The sequence below is a fragment of the Mastigoproctus giganteus genome, chromosome 13 (genome assembly GCF_048544385.1).
Source record: "Mastigoproctus giganteus isolate SK-2022 chromosome 13, ASM4854438v1, whole genome shotgun sequence".
NCBI classification, from domain to species: Eukaryota; Metazoa; Arthropoda; class Arachnida; order Uropygi; family Thelyphonidae; genus Mastigoproctus; species Mastigoproctus giganteus.
The window spans coordinates 60,247,502-60,266,947 of record NC_143587.1 but is presented as its reverse complement, the minus strand read 5'-3'; the positions used below and the strand labels follow the sequence as shown (position 1 = coordinate 60,266,947).

General features: G+C 35.6%; 1 protein-coding gene across 7 annotated transcripts in view; it reads left to right on the top strand.

Moving 5' to 3' along the window:
* LOC150076093 (tumor protein 63-like) overlaps positions 1–19,446 on the top strand; it is a 157,046-nt gene that overhangs the window by 92,422 nt on the left and 45,178 nt on the right. For 6 of the 7 annotated variants that reach the window (XM_090388076.1, XM_090388078.1, XM_090388077.1 and 3 more), the window contains 4 exons: positions 4,120–4,167; positions 10,683–10,735; positions 12,568–12,646; positions 18,249–18,438. In XM_090388076.1, the coding sequence (XP_090244202.1) occupies positions 4,120–4,167; positions 10,683–10,735; positions 12,568–12,646; positions 18,249–18,438 (370 nt within the window). The remainder of the gene's footprint in view (positions 1–4,119; positions 4,168–10,682; positions 10,736–12,567; positions 12,647–18,248; positions 18,439–19,446) is intronic. The other variant, XM_090388079.1, reaches the window with a different exon arrangement.

Here is a 19,446-nt window from a genome sequence, read left to right as displayed (position 1 = left end):
GTAGATGGATACCTTTGTGTGTGGCGTGATGCCCCACTATCCAGGTGGTGGTAGTTGCTTAATATGGGGCATGTTTTGCTGGCATGAATTAGGACCCTCTGGTGCATATGGATCATTTTTTCACTGGTGAGGTCTACCAGCAGCTCTTAGGAGACCATGTGCACCCTGCCATGTTGCATTTTTTCCCAGATATGAATGGGATCTTTTAAGATGATAATATGCCATGTCATCAGAGCCACCCTGTGCATGAGTGGTTCAGGGAACACAGTGAAGATATCACCCATCTTGTTTGGCCTCCAAATTTGCCTGACTTCAATCCAGTTGAACCTATGGGACATTGTGGAACAGGAAGTGAGATGTGTGGACACAGAGCCCTCATCTCGTTATATTCTGTTGGTTCTAGGTTAAAGAGAATGAGTCATGAAGTACCTGAACTCTGAGCTGGTTGTGGGGGTTTCCACTCAGTTCATGCAAATCCATTGCATGAACTGAGTGGAAATAACAGAAGTTCTGCACGAGTGGAAATAAAAGTACTAAAGCCTTGCAGGCAACATGGCTCAGATCCTTACAGACATCTTCACTCATTTAGTGGAGTCAATGGCTAGGCAAATAGCAGCTGTTATCTGTGCAAAAGGTGGTCCAACACAGTATTAGGTAGGTGGTCATAATTCACTGATCACTCAGTGTATATCCATAATTTTTAATTTGGCCAAATTGGCTAACATAAATTCTTAGTTCATTGAAAGTTAATATATCCAGTATATAGACATGCCTCTACATAAACAAATACTTTATGAATTTATATTATACACATTGTACACGGTTGCCAAATTTCACATGCATGACCACCCCCCCTATATGCACACGTCCCAAGGTATGTGGATTCGTCTGTCATGGATGTTCACATTTGTGCTACTGGATATGTCAGTCTGCCAGACAGTACGTTAACTGAAAACTACATTGTGTGCATTTTGAAATCCAAAAACACAGTACTGTATATGCTTTTAAAGTACGGTTGCTGTCATCCTTGAACTTTGCCATATGCAAGTTAATGATGCAGCCCCACCCATCCATTTCACCTGACCTCTGTAATTGATGTGCATATTTTTATAGGCCGCCAGTATTTGCAATGAAGGCAAGCAATGACCATGGATTACTCATGATGAAGATGGTACAATATGTTGTAAATACACTGTAGCACCGCTGCTGGTAAGGAATGTTTTTAAACATACTTGCACTGTCTCATGCAGTTCTAGTGGAGGAAGGCAATAAAATTTCCAAACTGGAAGACACTTGCTTACAACAGAACATAGGTAATCTTGACCAGTAGCCCGTAGGAATTTTCTGCATCCACAAATACACATACTTCAATAAAAATGCTATGTGATGTTTGATATTCTTTTATAACTGTATCCAGCCTTTGACTGGATACTGCTGTTAGTAAAACAGATGGTTGATGAAAATTTTTCCCTTGCTGACACATGCCATACCAGTTTCACTTGACCCTGAGAAATGGTTCTGCCTCTGTTATAGGGAAAATCATGAGTCAGTGGTTATTGTAGGATTATCTTGACAGGAATGGAGTTATACGGAAATCACAGCATGGATTTGTTAAGGGAAAATTTTATGTGGTCAGTCTGATTAGATACTATTACAGTAACAAAAGAACTGGATGCAAAAAAAAATAAAAATAATAAATTTTTACGTCACATAGATTTCAGTGAAGACTTTAATACAGTTCCATATGAAAACTGCTGTACAAATTGGAGCAATGTGGTATTAAGGGAAAGTTATTACTGCTATAGACAGTATGAAGGCATATCAAGCATATTGTCTAAGTCTGCAGATGTGATACAAAGGTTGGAAGGGTGATTAATGACAGGAATCTAGGAATACTACTGCAATATGACCTAGAATAATTAGGCAGGTGGCCAAAGAGCAGAAGGTACTGTATATGCAAGGTAATATATGTGGGCACCAGTAATTCTAGACTAACCAATTGGATGGCACCACATTCAAGATGGTGGAGATTGAAATAGACGTGGGGTAATTTTACTGTCTGACATGAAGTTCTTTGAGCAGTGCAGATAGGTTACTGACACAGCCCTTTGGGTTCTGTCAGTAATATACAAATTTTTGCCAGCTGAAGCAAGGAGGTGATTATCCCATTGTATAAAACAATGGTTATGCTACATTTTGTACTGCATACAGGTCTCGAGGCCACATTTTAGAAAGGATATGGATCTGTTAGAATGGATGCAGAGAAGAGCAGTGAGATTAGTGAGGGGAACAAAATGGTACTCTAACTAAGAAAAATTGCTGGTAGCATCCTTACTTGCTTGGATAACAGACGGGTGGACAAAAAAATTGAGGAAGGATAGTTGCAGGATTGATTTACAGACATTTGCTTTCACCCAGAGGGTAGCTGATTGTTCGAACAAACTTCTATCTGGTATTATTTGAAGTGGGTAGTGTGAATAAATTTGAGGAAAAATTAGACAAATTATTAGAGGTAATGGACAGATGAGCCCCCCCCCCCCAGGATGTGTATACTCTTGCTTCCTTGTATCACCTGCCATTGCTAATACCAATCATTTCAAAGAAATAGATTTTTCCATTGTACAATGCAGTGATTAGACCACATCTTGGGTACTGCACAAAAGTCCCAAAACTTTGTTTTAAGAAAGGCAGAAACCTATTGGAAATGATGCTCAGAGCAAGAAAGTTAGGTGTAAAAAAAAAAGGATTTTCTTGCTAAGAAAGTCTTGTTCTTTAAATTGCAGCTTCTGGAAACCATGCATTTGTGCAAATAGTTAATTGGGATTTTTAAGTCTTTTAAAAAACATGAGTAAATTAAATGCCAATGATATTTTTATTTAGTGGCAGAAATTTAAATTAAAAAAAAGGTTAGGTGCAGAATACTCAGAGAATAATTGCTTGTTGACATCGACCTCAGCTTAATGTTCTAGAGCAGCATTTCTCAAACTGTGATCCGTGAGATGTGAACAAGTGTTCCGCGAAAAATCGTAATTAATAATTAAAAAAATAAAATAAATGAATTTTGCATATTTGTAGTGTACACCACTTTTTTATCATTATAATATTTAACATTTTTTTTTTTTTTTTTTTTTCCTGTTATTAATACTGGCATAGACCACAGAACACTTTATTGTGGCAGGCTTTGCATAGAGAAATATGCATAGAGGTAATGACACCTATGAAAAAGTAGCAATGTGGTGATCTAGTATGGCAAGTATGCGATTTAGCCTGGAATAAACGGGTTGAAGGAGAGGAGGAAGCGAACCAATATCATAACTAACTCACTTCCTTGTATAAATTTTTTTTTGATAATTATTAGTATTTCAAAATATTATTATTAAAATAAATGACCATGGATTTGTGGTTGTAAAAATGAAACTTTAAAATGAGAAGCAAAGTACTTCTAGTAGTGTAACTGTGGTTGATGAAAATGAACACAATATTGTCACATTTCAAGGTGAGGGTGAAAAATCGCTGTTTTGTTCCCCAGAAATCTGAAGTGAAAAAAACAGGAACCAACTAATAAAAGACCAAAATGAAAGTATAATGACAGTTATTTGAATTTCGGCTTTACATGTGTTGGAAATAAAGATGCTCTTGATGCACAGTGCGGCACATGTAATAAAATATTAGCAACAGTTCTTTGGCTCTCGCTAAACTTGTGTTCTGTGAATATGTTGTGAGATGACAAGTGTTCCGTGACTAAAAAAGTTTGGGGAATGCTGTTCTAGAGGGTGGAAAGTTCAAATAAATTTAAACAATTCAACAAATTATTAAAAGGGAGATGGAGTAAAATTTTTTGCTTCCTTGTACCATATAGTATTAATACTAAATACAAGGCTAATTTGCTTGTGCTTCATATCTAGTACTGTCTGCATGAATTTGCAAGACATTTGCTATAAATACATTAATGTAGACCTAATAGAGGTCCAAATAATTGTATCTTTTATCATCTATTAATGATAAATTATAATAAATTGGACTGTTTGAATCTTTAAATATTTAATTCTTTTTCATTTTTAACATAAGTTTAATTTTCTTTTCATTTTATTCAATTATTATTATTTATGTTTTTTGCAGTTTGGCAGTTCTGTAGAAAATGTGCACATATTAAATTCTTCAATAGAGGTATGATTTGATATTTTAATGTTTAATATCCTTTTTTTAGTACATGATTCATGATCAAAAAGTACAGGGACTGAAATAACATTTGAAAAATTATGAAACATGTTGGCTATTTGGATGGAGCTCCTTGACACCGTATGTGCCAATTCAAATGCCTCGGTACCTCTGCAATTCCTGATAGACTTCTTTTTGAATTGCTATTTCAGGTTTTGTACCCTGATTAATTTTCTCAGACTTTTGCCAATCTGCCACTCAAGGAGGCTTTAAGTGTGGGAAACAAAAAAAATAATAATAGGAAGCTAAATCCACTGAGTATGGCAGATGGAAAGCACCAATTGTTTAGGGGCATTGTCATGATGCAAGCACCAAATCCTCAAAGCCTACTTTTCTGGCCATTTTCTCTGAACAGCATCGTGCTGGTTGAAATGTTTTGTATTAACAAAACAGCATCATGCTGGTAGAAATATAAACTGGGCCTTTGTCTCAAGGTCATAAACTATACACCCTTGATTCATCACCAGTAATGATGGAAAAAACAGTGTGGGTCAGCAACACATGATCATTATCCTGGCATAGTTTGTGTTTAGGGTCTAGTGGCACCAGTCGTTTCTCACAACTCTGCAATCAGTTCTATTGTGTTGAATACAGTACCCTGTAAAGGTCAGATAGTGTGAGTGATGTGTGGTTTATGTAGTGTAGGATTATATTCTTCATCTAGCCTCTTAGCCTAGGGCCCGTGGAACACCACCGACCCTTTTCCTGGGTAGATTACCCCACTGCAGTCAAGTTGTGGGGGGGGGGGACCAGACAATGAACAAACACATCACTTGTACTCATGCTTATATGTACACTTTTTTTGGCACATATCTGGGGGGACCTTCGGTGACATTCGATTTGTGCTAATTCAGACTGACTGGATAAACATGATTCGTGTGTAACTGTCTCTAGGTGAGTCATCAAACATATTGTGAAAAGTCTCACTACAAAACCACAATTACATAATACAAAGTTAGTCCCTGAACCTTTTTTATCACACCTCATATACATATATTTAGATTTTTTTGATAACCCATCACAGTTAGTGGTATTTTTTGAATCCCTGTTGAATGATCAGTTTATTTTCAGAATTCACAGGTTAGCTATACTATACATTTTAAAGTGGTTTGTATTTTGTTTTATTTTATTATTATTATTAGCATATGGTACAAGAAAGCCTAAGAATTATGCTGTACCAGCTTAAAAAAAAAATTTCTGAATTACCCTGAGAGAGAGAGAGAGAGAGAGAGAGAGAGAGAGAGAACAAGAATCAGAAGGGAATCACCAAGAAAGAAAAGAATGATGATGTCCAGCTCATGACCATTGGTGTGCCAAGCCCATACTCACCAGATGTTGAGCCCCTGGGTTGGCAGTGTGGTTAATGACAGGAATGGTGGTATGCTACTGCAACAGGATCTAGAAAAGTTAGGCGTATGGGTAGTGGTAACCCCACCATAACATACCAACTGTGTGATACTACACTCAGAGTAGTCAAAAATGAAATAGGCCTGGGGAAATTGTGCAGTCGGATATGAAGTTCTCTGAGCAATGCAGACAGGTTGCCAGGACAGCCCATGGGGTTTTGTAAATGCTATATAGGAATTTTGCTAGCAGAGATAAGGAGGTGATTATCTCATTGTATAAGGCAGTGGCCAGGCTATGTCTTGAGTACTGCATACAGGTCTGGAGGCCTCATTTTAGGAAGCATGTAGAGCTGCTGGAAGAGTGCAGAGATGGGCAATGAGGTTGGTGAGGGGAACAAAGGAATGCTCTTACCAAGAAAGTCTTTAGTTCTGCAAATTGCAGCATCTGGAGACTAGACACCTGCAAGGTGATCTGATTGAGGTATTTAAGCTTTGAATGGATTGAGCAAGCTCAGTGATGATGGAATTCCTCTTACTCAAACCACACACACATGAGAGATATACAGATTCAAATTGAGGAAGGGTGGTTGCAGAATAGATGTGCAGAAGTTTGCCTTTAACCAGCAGGTATTTGATTGTTGGAACAAGCTTCCATCTGTTGTTGTGGAAATTGATAGCTTAAATAAATTCAAGGAAGAACTGGACAAACTATTGGAGGGAATGAATAGGCAAAATGGGAAGTGTCACTACCCTCCTCTCTTTCTTCCCTAGCTGATGCTGTATAACCTTGCTGCTTTCTTGCATCATTTACTACTACTGATGCTAATGTGAATTTTTAATTATTTTGTTAATGAAACTCTCAAACATGAAAGGTATTAGAATCTATAGTACTAAGTAACTGTTTATGGGTTGAAGGCTGAGCGAAGACAAAAGATTCTTGTTAACATGAGACTTGAATTTCTATAGATAGTAATTTTTAGTAAATACCTGTGAAAGAAGGCTGCTTCAGAAGTTTAAGGGATAAATGATGAAGAATAAAAGTTCTGTTAGTTTGGAGAGTTGGCAAATGAAATTATTCTGACTGATTATGGCATATGTTTGGACTAGTTTGGAAAGGAGGGGAAGAATTAGAGATGCCATTTCAGAAAAACAGTACCTTTGCAAGTACCTGTAGAAAAGGTATACAACAAAAGCTTGAACATCTATGAGAAAAAGAGTGGAGATACTTTGTAAGAGCTATCTTTAAATAATGTGACTGTCTTTTAAATGGAGTTAAGAAGCTTGAGAGAAAGAAAGAGGTTCGGAGCACTACCCCTGATGTGGGAACAATATTCACTGGTAGGACAGATTTGAGAATTGTACAGAGTGAGTAGTGGTTTAGAATAAAAGTAATGCCAAGGGTGAGAGTGTATTCAGTTTTATTATTTTTTTTATGGGGAGGAAGCGATATTTATGATATGCTATGATGTGATATTTCAAGAGAGATTGGAAGGTAGAGTAATACCTAATATAGATATGTGATCCACCACTAATTCATTAATAAAATTAAGGAATTAGTGGTGGATACTGAAGAAGTACAGGCTGTTTGTGCAGGGCAAGTGTCCTCAAACTGGATGGTAGAATGTATTTTGCTGGCATCAGTAAAACTATGGATTGGATTTCCAGTCAGTGGAAGGTCATTGATATACGAGAAGAAAATGGGTGGTAGAAAGGACCAGACATTGGAAAACACCAGCATTAGTGAAGAAGTTAGAAGACAGAGTGCTGCCTAACTACAGATTAGCCATTTACTGCAGATGATGCATCATCAGCTGTAAATGGTTAGAGAGAAGACTGGATATCCAGTTGCAAAAAACAGCAGGCCATAAGATGGGCGCTTGTTTAGAAAAACTTTATGCCCGATACAAGATCAAAAGTCTTATGAGCAACTGCTTGCATTTCGCTAAATTTTTCCATAAAATTTGCCCAAAGATGAGTAACATCATTCAGTGTATTACCATTTGATCTACAATGACAGAATCCATAATTGATAATCATTAGTCAAGGAATGTGTTGAGCCAGTTTAGAGTTAGTGGTTGATGGATTTCTCCATTACTTTGCAAAAAAATGCAAAAAAAAAATAGTTGACAAAGTGGAAAAAGTAGAAGTAAGTGCAATTGGATGCTAATTAGACCAACGAGATTTGTTACCCTTTTTTAGGAACTGGTTGGATACAAGTAAATTTCAATCAGATTTAAAAACACTGGTGGAATACAAAAGTATAAAAAGGTGAAATGGGATAGAAACTTGTGCCCAGGTTTTGGGAACAAGTGGAGAAATGCCATCTCAACCTGGAGCTCTCATCATCAAGACTGTTCGGAATTCTAACATCCTTCTGAGACCATTGGATATATTGAGTGGTGTGTATTTGCTATGACGGGAGATGGATCGATACAAGATTTGGAATAAAAACAGGATGCTTGTAAGTCAGCTTTGGCTTTAGCTGATGGTGCAATAAAACCATCAGGCTGTGTTAACAGAGATGGGGGTATTAGTGAAGAGAAGTTGTGGTCAATATCTTTTTCAAGAGACTAGAATGGTTGACTACCATTTAGACAAGAAGCAAGTTTTTTTACTCTTACCTTGTTCAAAATCAAGTTTGGCCTGATTGATAACTGTTTTACAGTTGTTGTGACTTTAATATAGGCAGTAAATGAAGCTGGAGATTTCGAAGCAAACCAATTGTGATCTGCTACATTCTTACCTTGAACAGTTGTTTCAAGCACATTTATTGGAAAACTAAGGTTTAGATGAGGGTGAGAGTTTACATGGAAATATAGAATGAAGGATTTTGTTCTTACAAGAATAGTTTTACTGACATAATCTGAGAAAATGTTGGGATCAGAAGATTTAAAACAGTAATAAAACCACGGTAAAGAACAATAGAAATCGTGTAGATCATCCCATTTCACATTCCTGTAGTGCCAATCAACATGAGGCTGAAGTGGCTCTGAGAAAGGCTCCATTGGAGAAGACCATCACCAAGTTGTGATCTGAAGTGGCTAGAGGATCATTAGCATTAACAATGTATTTGGATGGGTTGTTTGTGGGAAAAAGATTGAGGGTATTCAGTGTGGTTAGGATTGTCTAGTACAGTCAGTCCTCATATAACACGTGTTTACACTACACGAATTCAATCATACACGATTCATAAATAGGGGAACGATATCTTATATAACACGAACCGAATTCGCTTATGCACAATTCGCCTTTGTGTTTACAAGAAATGGCAGTCGAACGCAGAATCACCCCGACTGAACGCAACACGATAGGAATGAAGAGAAGATTCTGAAAATGTATTTGTTTTTTATATCAGTGAAGGGGAAACACATTTCACCATAATAACGTAAAAACCAACACAATTCCAGCTATCGGTATAATCGCAAACGCAACTGGAAATTGTTTTTATTGTTTTATGATAGTAACCCCTAGAAATGTGCTTTAGTAAAATGTGAGTTGTTAATAGTGTATCTCTGCCTTTACGGTGTTGTTTATTCAGTTGCTACACGCGCGCAGCTTTGTTTATGTGTATCAAGCAGTGCCTCCTTGTTTTGTAATTGTGCTTTATTTCCTAAAAATGAGTAAAATACTTAAAAGGCGTGAAAAGGAAGCGTCCTGGTGAAGACGCTGCAGATTCACAGAGAAAAACAAAAGCAATATCGATAAACAGAGGCGGACTGGGTCAAAAATTCTTAACGGGGAAAATTTGTAGTGATCACATACTAGCGTTTATGGCCAAAATCACACCGGCCTCCGGCCCACCGGGGTTTCCCCAGTAAGGCTTATGGCCAGTCTGCTTCTGTCGATAGAGAAAAAATATGAAATTGTGAAACGCTTTGAGCGAAATGAAAGACCATGTGATATTGCACATGCTACAGGCCTAAATGAGGCAACGCCGAGAATTACAAAGAATGCAGAGAAAATAAAAACAACTTTCATAGCAGGAACAACTCAAAGTGTAATTAAAATCCATTAGATTAAGACACAAAGAATTGGAAGAGATGGAACGGCTGTCATCTGTTTGGATAGAAAATCAAACAAAAAAGTTTGCTTACGATAAAGCAAAAGCATTGGCAATATTTTATTACGTAATAGTCATAATAAAATACTTACGTATTACTTAAAATACTTAAGTAATTAAAATGCTTACGTATTACGTATTTTATTACGATTATTTATTGTGTTTGGTAATGTTTTTTGGTTACAAATGTGTGTTCAATCTTGGGTGGTCGGCACCTAACCCTATTTTTCCCATAGGGCCTGTTGTTTATATTGCATGATTTTGCATTGCACGAGGGTTTCTAGGAACACAACTATCGTGTTATACAAGGACTGACTGTATTCTAGTAGGTAAATGAGTAAGCTCTGTGAGGTTATTATTAATTGGAAAAGCCTCAGCATCTCATGCAACTAGAAAACTGAAGCCAACTACAGTTGTTAACATTAAAATCACCAAGGAAAATTGTTACTGTTATAACTGTTAGGAAAATTAGACAAGTGCTAAGTGATTATTGGAGTTGTTAGAACAGTAGAGACAACTGATGAATGGGGTAGAGAGATTTCAAGAAAAAGGAGATTCCAAATTGGGAAGTCTCTGACATGGCATGTTAGAGTGGGCATATGCACGAGTACCACCTTTGAAGCAAAAGGAACCTTGTGGTGAAATAGTTGGGGACAATTTGTGTGTGTGTGTGTGTGTTGTAGACAAACTTAGGTAAATTAACTAACTGAGTACCTTCCTTACATTATGGTTTTTTTATCTGAAAACATTTAATTATTAATTGATTGGTATGCAAGTTTTACACACCTGGGTTGTGTTAATATAAGTTAAAATAATGTTTAAGTATTCATACAAGATATCTGCCATAAATGAAAGTGACAGTGTGCATGCTAACATGTTTTTGGATTCTGATAATAAATGAGATTATTTAGAGATATTAGAAATTTATATAGAAGAGATCAAGTGCTTTATTTATAACATGAATTGGAAACAAATAATTTCTGCTTTTAGTGATATCGTGTGGCTGTTAAATAGTTCTAAATGAAATATATCAAACATAATGGATTTTTCTATTTTAGGTTGCCCATTTTCCAGTTGATACCCAAGGTGTAACTAATTCCATTCCTGCAAGGTATGTAATCTGAGTTGGCTCAGTCTAACTTCCCTTTGCTTATATTTGATATTTAGACATTCTGTGTATTGTGATACATTAAATGAGAAAATGTTGATCTTGTGGCCATTGATTAGTCATGCATTGTGGTTAATTAGGGATCGTGAGTCGACATCTTTATTCCATTTCTTTTTTAAACAAACATGCAGTCAGAATACCTCTCTTGTTTTTGTATCTTAGACACTGTTAGGTATTTATGCATCCTTTTATCTCCCATTTATTATTAAATTGATTTTTTTTAACTTGCCATCAGTTTAATTTCATTTCTCAAAAAAAGTTTGTTATACCCTGCAATCAACTCCAACAAATGAACGAATGCAAAAATAATTTGATATCATATACTTTAGAGTTCAGGAAGGCTTTGATACTGTGGTACATAAAAGACTGCTGCACAAACTGGAGCAGTGAAGCATTAAGGGCAAGTTAATGCTATGGGTAGAAGGATGGTTGAGTTGGAGAAGACAGGGTGGTTATCAGTAGGCACTACCATTCATGGCGTAATGTTATTTGTAGAGTCCCCCAGGGTTCAGTGCTAGGCCCATTGTTGTTTTCAATATTTATTTATGATATTGATAAAGGTATATCAGGCTTAATATCTAAGTGTTTAGATGATACAAAGGTTGGCAGAGTGGTTAATGATAGTATTTGTCAGGGTAGTTAATGACAGTAATTGTTGTTTTCAATATTTATTAATGCTATTGATGAAGATGCATCAGGCTTAATGTCTAAGTTTGTAGATGATACAAACGTTTACAGCGTGGTTAATGACAATAATCAGGGTGAGCTACTGCAACAAAATCTAAGAAAATTAGTTTGATAGGCTGAGTAATGACAGTGGAAGTTTAACATTGACAAATGCAAGATACTGCATTTGCCAATGTTAAATGGGTAGCAGTAATCCAAGGTTAACATACCAATTGTATGGTACTACACTCAGGGTAGTGGTAAATGAAAAAGACCTGCTGTAATTGTGCAGTCAGATATGGAGTTCTCTGATCAGTACAGTCAGGCTAACAGGACAGCTCATGGGGTTTTGTCAATAATATACAGAAACTTCATTAGCAAAGATAAGGAGTTATCCCTTTATTTGGGCTATGGTTAGACTGCATCTTTGGTACTGCATGTAGGTCTGGAGGCCTCACTTTAGGAAGGATGTAGATCTACTGGAATGGGTGAAGAGAAGGGCAACCAGATTGGTGAAGGGAACAAAAGTGTGCTCTTACCAAGAAAGGCTTCAGTTCTTCAAATTGCAGCATCTAGAAACTAGGCACTTGTAGGGAGGTCTGATAGAGGTGTTTAAGGCCTTGAATGGATTGAGTAAGGTAAATGTAGATGGCATTCTTCCTGTTGCCGAGACTATACATATCAGGAGTCATAAATTCAAATTAAGGAAGGATGCTTGCAAGATAGATGTGCAGAAGTTTTCCTTCAGCCAGTAGGTGGTTGATTGTTGGAACAAACTTCCATCTGTTTTGTGGAATGGCTTGAATAAATTCAATGAAGAACAAGACAAATTCCTGGATTGGGATGGTATATATGGGTGAAGTGTGTAGATTTTTTTTGGCGATGCTTTACAATCTTTTTTACAATCATTTTTCACTAATAATACTAATTTATGTCTTTGTTAGCTTTTATCAAATCATAAATATTTTTAATTCAGTGCTTGGATTTTGTTTTTTCTCAAGAAACAAAAAGAAATGATTTGTTATTTCAGTTACTCTTGATGATTACTAAATTTGTAGTGATCTTTTGAATATTAATAGTAATATTCTTTGAACTTTTCTCTCTTTCAGCACAAATTTCCAGGGTGATTATGGCTTTAACACATTCTTTGACTGTCAAGAGAAGCCAACTAAAGCTACTTGTTGGACTGTATGTTTTTTTTTTAATACATATTTTAGCATTTTTCTCTCTTTTTCTTTTTTTCCCCCCTTTAGATAAATTATTCATAAAATTTGAGAAAAATTTAAACAACATAATTTTGCTTGAGAATGTTTCCTTTTCCCAATTAGTAAAAAATCCTTATGTCATACAGAAAAAAAAAATGGATGACAATTTTGAAATCAGAATAGCCAACTTGCTTTCCTTATATTGTAAATTTTTATTTATCTAGTTAACAGTTTGTATACTTTTTATAATAAACCTTGTAGAAAATTTTCACAAAGTGAATACAAATACTGATTCGTGAGATTTCGTGGGAAAAATTGTAGATCTTTTGTTCTTGAATAAATGTTTCGCAGATTCTTCTATGCACTACACCAGATGTATTGCCTTTTCAACACCAGCAGTAATCTGCCATCGTGTTACATTCTACTCTCCCAGTGTATTCTTTCCATCTCCTTTATGGTGTTGGAATCACTTACTTTTTCTTTTTGCTAATGGCACTCAGATTTTTGGGAAAACGGGAGTGTAACAGGTAAGTTCTATCTTGTCTTGCATCATAATTTTAGAAATTTGAGTGTTCTTTTAGTGATTGCTTAATAAATGGCATCTTTCTTGTTTCCTAAAAAGTTCTGATGACTTTCATTTTTGAAGCCATACCCATGCTGATTTTTCAGCTATCCATTATTTTTTTCTGATAATAGAAAGCCATTAAGTACTAGATAATTCTTATATTCTATTATATTATGAAACAACAGGGATTACCTTTATTTTAGATATAGGAAGCTTCTTTTCCAACCAACTCTGCTGGTCCAACGTGCTAATAATTCTTTGGGAAGGCGATATCAATTTTACAAAACATGTGGGACATTTCCTCACTGTCAGAACCGTAGTGTTCAGATGCCTCGGTCTCAGCCTTGAGCGCTCAAGACTTCTGTCTTCAAACACCATACCTCTGGTAGCGAGGAAACCATTACGTGTATTGACATAAAATTAAATTTTGAAGGTCTAAACCGCTTAATAAATATGGACCGATTATTTTCTTCGGTCCAGTAGCTTGACATTAGAGTTAAATTTAGGGGTCTAAAAAAGTTTAATGGATATGGGGGGAGGGATTATTCTCTACATTCCCTACAAGGAATGTAGAGAATAATCCCCCCCCGACCATATCCAGAGTTGGTTGGAAAAGAAGCTTCCTATATCTAAAATAAAGGTAATCTCTGTTGTTTCATAATATTATTTTTTTCATATTGCCTCTATGAAGTTAAATTTGTGTAGCCCAACTGAAACGTCTTTTTTGACTTTCACATCAGGTAAAATTGATTGCAATGATTCTTAAAGCATTACATCCTTATACAGTTTTCCTCAGCAATTCTAATTTGGTATGTAATTGGGTCCTCTGGGCTTTTGTGTTTAATGTTCTTTTTGAACCCAAAGTGTGTGTGCACAAAAGACATTAGAACCTATAGTACTGTATTTTTGGGAAAAGCATATGTGGAGGGTTGCAGAAGTAGAAGGGGTAAATGAGAAGGGGGAAAAGTTAGTTTACTGAGTCAATGCCTATTCACTATGAATGGATGTTGATTTGTTTGGAAGACAGAGGTGGAATTATGATGCTAATTCAGTCATGCTACAGAGACTAAGTATAAATGAAAGGAAGTGGAGTTACTTTATAAGGAGGAATCATTAATTAACCTGACGTTTCTTCTTTTAGAGAGAGTGGTAGTTTCAGAAGTGTTGGAGCATCAATTCCATATGGATTTGGAATATAGAGTTGGTAGCTGTTTAGAAGAAAAGTTAGACTACAAAAGAAAAAAACCTAGCTTTTTAAATTCAGGGAAAACTATCTGGGATTTGTAGGGTCAGTAGCTCAACTGAAAATTGAGCCACTGACCCTACAAATCATTTCATAGAAAACGTTTTGCATGCTCAGTCATTTCAAAATCAAGTTTGGATTAATTAATCCAGTGGTAGCAGTGCCACCTAATGTAACAGACAAGGTGGTGTGGAGGCTGACAGGACCCACCAACGTCTTAAATTTTTTAGTGAAAAATTTTAAATGTTATTTTCAAATAACAAAACTTAAGATGTTGGGGGAAAAACATCATAAGCACAAAACTATCAGTCACTTCCAATGTTTTAGTTTATAATACTGTTAATAGCGTGAAAATAAGCACGTGCACATATTACCGTGTTTTGCCAATCCAAAATGGCAGCCATCCAGTGAGAAACATTTGTTTACATCACACTGAAACCAAAAATAGCAGTAGTACAAGGTGGAAGGCCAAACAGCCAGCATAAAAACAGTAGTGCCTCAACTATCAGGGCATTTCACTTAAATAACTGCATAAATAGCACATATCACTTCCAAAACTACTCAGGTAAAACTTCCTGTATATTTAGCAAGCAGACAGAAGAACCACTAATTTCAACCTGACAGTTAATGATAGAGATATTTTGGGTGGGTCTGTTACACCCTCTTCTGCCACTATCAGATTAATAATTTGTTTAAAACTGCTATAAACTTTAATGTAGGCAAAAAATTAAGCTGGGGAGTTGGATTTAACCAATTGTGATATTCTTATCTTAACAGCTTTAACATATTTATTGGAATACCATGGTTTAGATCAGGGATGAGTCTAAGATGGAATAAGGGATTTGTTTCCTAAATGAATAATTTCACTGACACAATCTGAACAAATATTTGTTAATTTTGTATTAGGATCAGAAGTCTTAAAACAATTATACAACCAGGGGGAAAAGGAATAAAAATCATGCAGATTATCCCATTTTGCATACTTGTTCAAGTGTGCAAAATGGGATAAAAAGAAAAGAGAAATATTTTTTAAATCATGTATTATTTTTTAACAAAAATTTCGGTGTCTTTTCACTTCAAAGTACTCTCCAAACACACCTATTCAGCATTCCATTCCTGATTTACAGGATCTAAAACAATAGTGGAATCCTCTGAAGATACCACCTTTAATTGCTGCATTGCATTCTTCTGAATGCCTGCTAAGTTTTCCTTTGAGGTGGATTTTAATTTTTGGGAAATAAGGTGGGTGCTGAAATGTTGTAATCTTGTTTGTTGTTAAAAACTCTCTCGCTGCGACAGAGAAATGTCATGAATGAAAAAACCATTTTTCCAGCAGCCATAAATTGGTCATCTTTCGAAAATTTTCACAAATTTTTCCTAAAATCTCAATGAAGAATGTCTGATTAACAGTCAATTTGGTGGGACAAATTCATGATGAACAACACCATGACAATCAGAGAAAACAACAGGCATGAACACGATCTTCAGTCAAGACATTCTTGCTTTCTTTAAATAGAGATAAGAAGGGATTTGTCACTGTATGCTTTGATACTTAGTTTGTGGATCATACTGAAAGACCCAGGATTCATCTCCTGCTATTGCTGAATCCAAAAGTTAATAAGAGTTCTTTGCTCCAAATTACAAACACTCATTTGTCTGCTGAAGGGTTAAAACACTGATTGCAATGAAACAAAAACTAATCTATACAGGAAAAAACAAGCTACAGCATGATGCAAATGTTGTTGATGTGTGCAGTAGTAATGCATGTAAGCAACGATTCTCGTTTCATTTTAGCTGCACCTTGTAATTCCAAATGATATGAAGCTGAGAATGGGATGGTAGGGAAGCTTGGTTGGAGAAGAAGCCATTGATAAATTGTGATATGAACTATTTAAAAGACAACTAACATTAATAACATATTTTGAAGGACTGTTGGTGAGGGAAAACATTAGTATTGGGTGTGTGGAGATTATTAATGTTTATTCCTAGAGGTAAATGCCATTGGATTACCAAAATTACAAATAAAAGCTTGGGCTTCTCTACTAGTTGGAATTTCAAACACCAAAATCAAGTAAAATTACTTCACTGTTAGGAAAGCACAGATTTAATGGATTAAAAAGTCTAAAAGTTATTTGTGGTTTGTAGAGTTGGGAGAATAATAGAAACAACAAATGAATTTCACAGAATGGGTTTGAGTCAAGCAGAAAGAGATTCCAGATCCAGAAGTCTTTGACAAGGAATATCAAAATGGACAGATGCACAAATATCACCTTTAAAATGGAAGGAACTGTAGAGTGAATAATTGGAACAAACAAGATGAATGTGCAACATATAATTCAGGTGCCATCAGAAAAAGTGGCATTTGGGCAATTAAGTGCATAGGTATGAAAACTGTTTATTTGGAAGATCATCTTCATGCATTTATAGGTTAGGTAAATATAGTGTAAAATCAACAAGTATTGCAATTTATGTGTATAAGTAATACAGCATGCAGACTTTTATTTTTTTTAAATCTAATTTAGAATGGAGTGGTGAGACTAAAAGAGATGAAAAAATATCAGTTAATTCAACCATTTCCTGAAGACACTACTTCATATACTTGTGTATAAGGCAACTTTTGAAGATCCAAAACCTATAAAAACTATCAGTCAACTTATATGTTAGGTACAAAACTAGACCTTAAATGTGTATGTACCCAATGAGATATATACTTTATATTCCAGTATATAAGTCTACCAAAAATTGTCTAAAAATTTAAGGTCAACGCTTTTGTCCTTCAAACCTTTCTTGTGAACATGAACAAAATCCCTGCTGGAAACTTATTTTTGGCATCATTTTTGTTTCTGAAAATAGTCACTGGTTTTAAACAGTTAAGTTTGGAGACTGTCAGTTTCTTATAACACAATGCACTTCCATTTTGAGGCAATGTGTACACACACACAGCATCAATAAGAACTGTGTCACTGTTACCTTTACCTGTTGTGTTTGGTTTCGTGACTTTCTACTAATGGAGTACTATATACACTTACTGCTTCCCTTACAGTTTGTTGTGAAGGAAATGTTTAATAAGATGTCAATAGATTAGAAGACTAAATGCGCAAGGCATAATTTCTTATGGGTTTAGGTAATTAACTATATGATATCGGTGTAAATACACCATAGTTTACCCATAGATTTGAACTACGTATGTAGTGTAAAGTCATTGTTTACACTACATATGTAGTTCAAATTTATGGGTAAACTGTGGTGTATCTACACCAATATTATATAGTTAATAAGATGTCAATGTAAAAATTTAAAAGAAAGCACAGAAATAATTGAATTAAAAAAAAAGGATGGTTGCTTTTAATCTAGGTTCTACTGAAAAACACTACTAAATGAGATGCGAAAAGTGGTTGTAAAAAGGGATTGGCTTATATGGTAAATATGTGATTAAACATGAACTTTGAAGGCCAAAAATAGGAATTAACTTATATACTGGAATATACAGTATCTTTTTTCTTGCAGATCTTTTAATTTTTTATTGTTTATCATATGTGATAGGCAACAAGGCAATATTGCTTATCATATGTGATAGATTAATACAAATTGATAAATGTTTTGTGTAGTCCTTTAGTCCAGGCATTAATCTAAGCCTGCTTGCATTCTCTCTCTCTCTCTCTCTCTCTCTCTCTCTCTCTCTCTCTCTCACACACACACACACACACACACACAAATGCCCACTGTGTTTATTATTAGTAAATTTTTTTTATTTTTTATTATTTTTTTTTTTAACAGTACTCACCAGTGAAGGATAAGTTATATGCACGAAAAGGTGTGTCCTGTCCAATTAACTTTTCAGTTGTGAGATCTCCTCCACTGGGTAGCATAATTAGGGCAACAGCAGTATTTTCCAGTCCAGAACATTCCCATGGTATCGTCACTCGCTGTTTGAATCATGCAGATTCAAATGAACCTTCCAATGCTGGTAAGTAAATATTATTGGATTTGTATTTATGAAGTATTGTTCATGTGGAAGGAGCACAGATTCTCTTTCCCTGCTTCCTTGCCAGCAGTGCATGTTACATCAGTTAATCTTGCACTTAGAAGAAATATTAAATCTGGACGCTAGGTAATCATTAATAGAAACTTGCTTGGAAGACAGTGACTCACTCTTGTCCTTGGGATAGGATACAGGTGTTTCAGCCCCACAAATTGCAGGGGCCAAAAAACCTGGAATAAATTATGGAAGGAAACCTTACCCTTCACTTGAGGTCATCTAACCACCCTCCTAATTGAACAGATCTTCAGTCACAACTGTAATGATTCTATAATGGGATTGAATCAAGACCTCTCCAAATGATTGACAACTGCAAAGTACTGAATGTGGATAGCAGTAACCCCAGAGTAACATACCAACACTCAAGGTAGTGGAAAATGAAAAAGAGCTGGGAGTAATTATGCAGTCAGATATGAAATTCTCTGCGCAGTGTAGACAGGCTGCCAGGACAACTCATGGGGTTTTGTCAATGATGTACAAGAATTTTGCTAGAATGGAGGAATAAATGATGGTTTTAATGTAGCTTGCTTTGTTATGCAAAGGGCATCAACATGTAATAGATGCTGATTTGCATTCCATTTCAACTTCTGCATTCTCACTGTAATGAGATCAAGGTGATTATTGAATATGAGCTTCCTGTTAAAAACAACTCCTAAATCAATGTGCTGTTCTGCTGAGGAGATGAAGGTGCCATCCAGAGATGGCTGGATCTCAGTTTGAAATCATCTCAGATGTATATTTCCTTATACTTTTCAATATTGTTAACTAACAGACAAGTGTGATTTGTAACCTACAGAATTTTAGGCCTAACTTTATATTGAGCTTGCTTATGCTGAAAAAAATAATATCTAAACAAACAAAAAATATATAAAGAGATTCTTGACAATTTATTCTTTCTTTATTTAATTTCAAATAATAAAAATAGTAAGGAAAGAC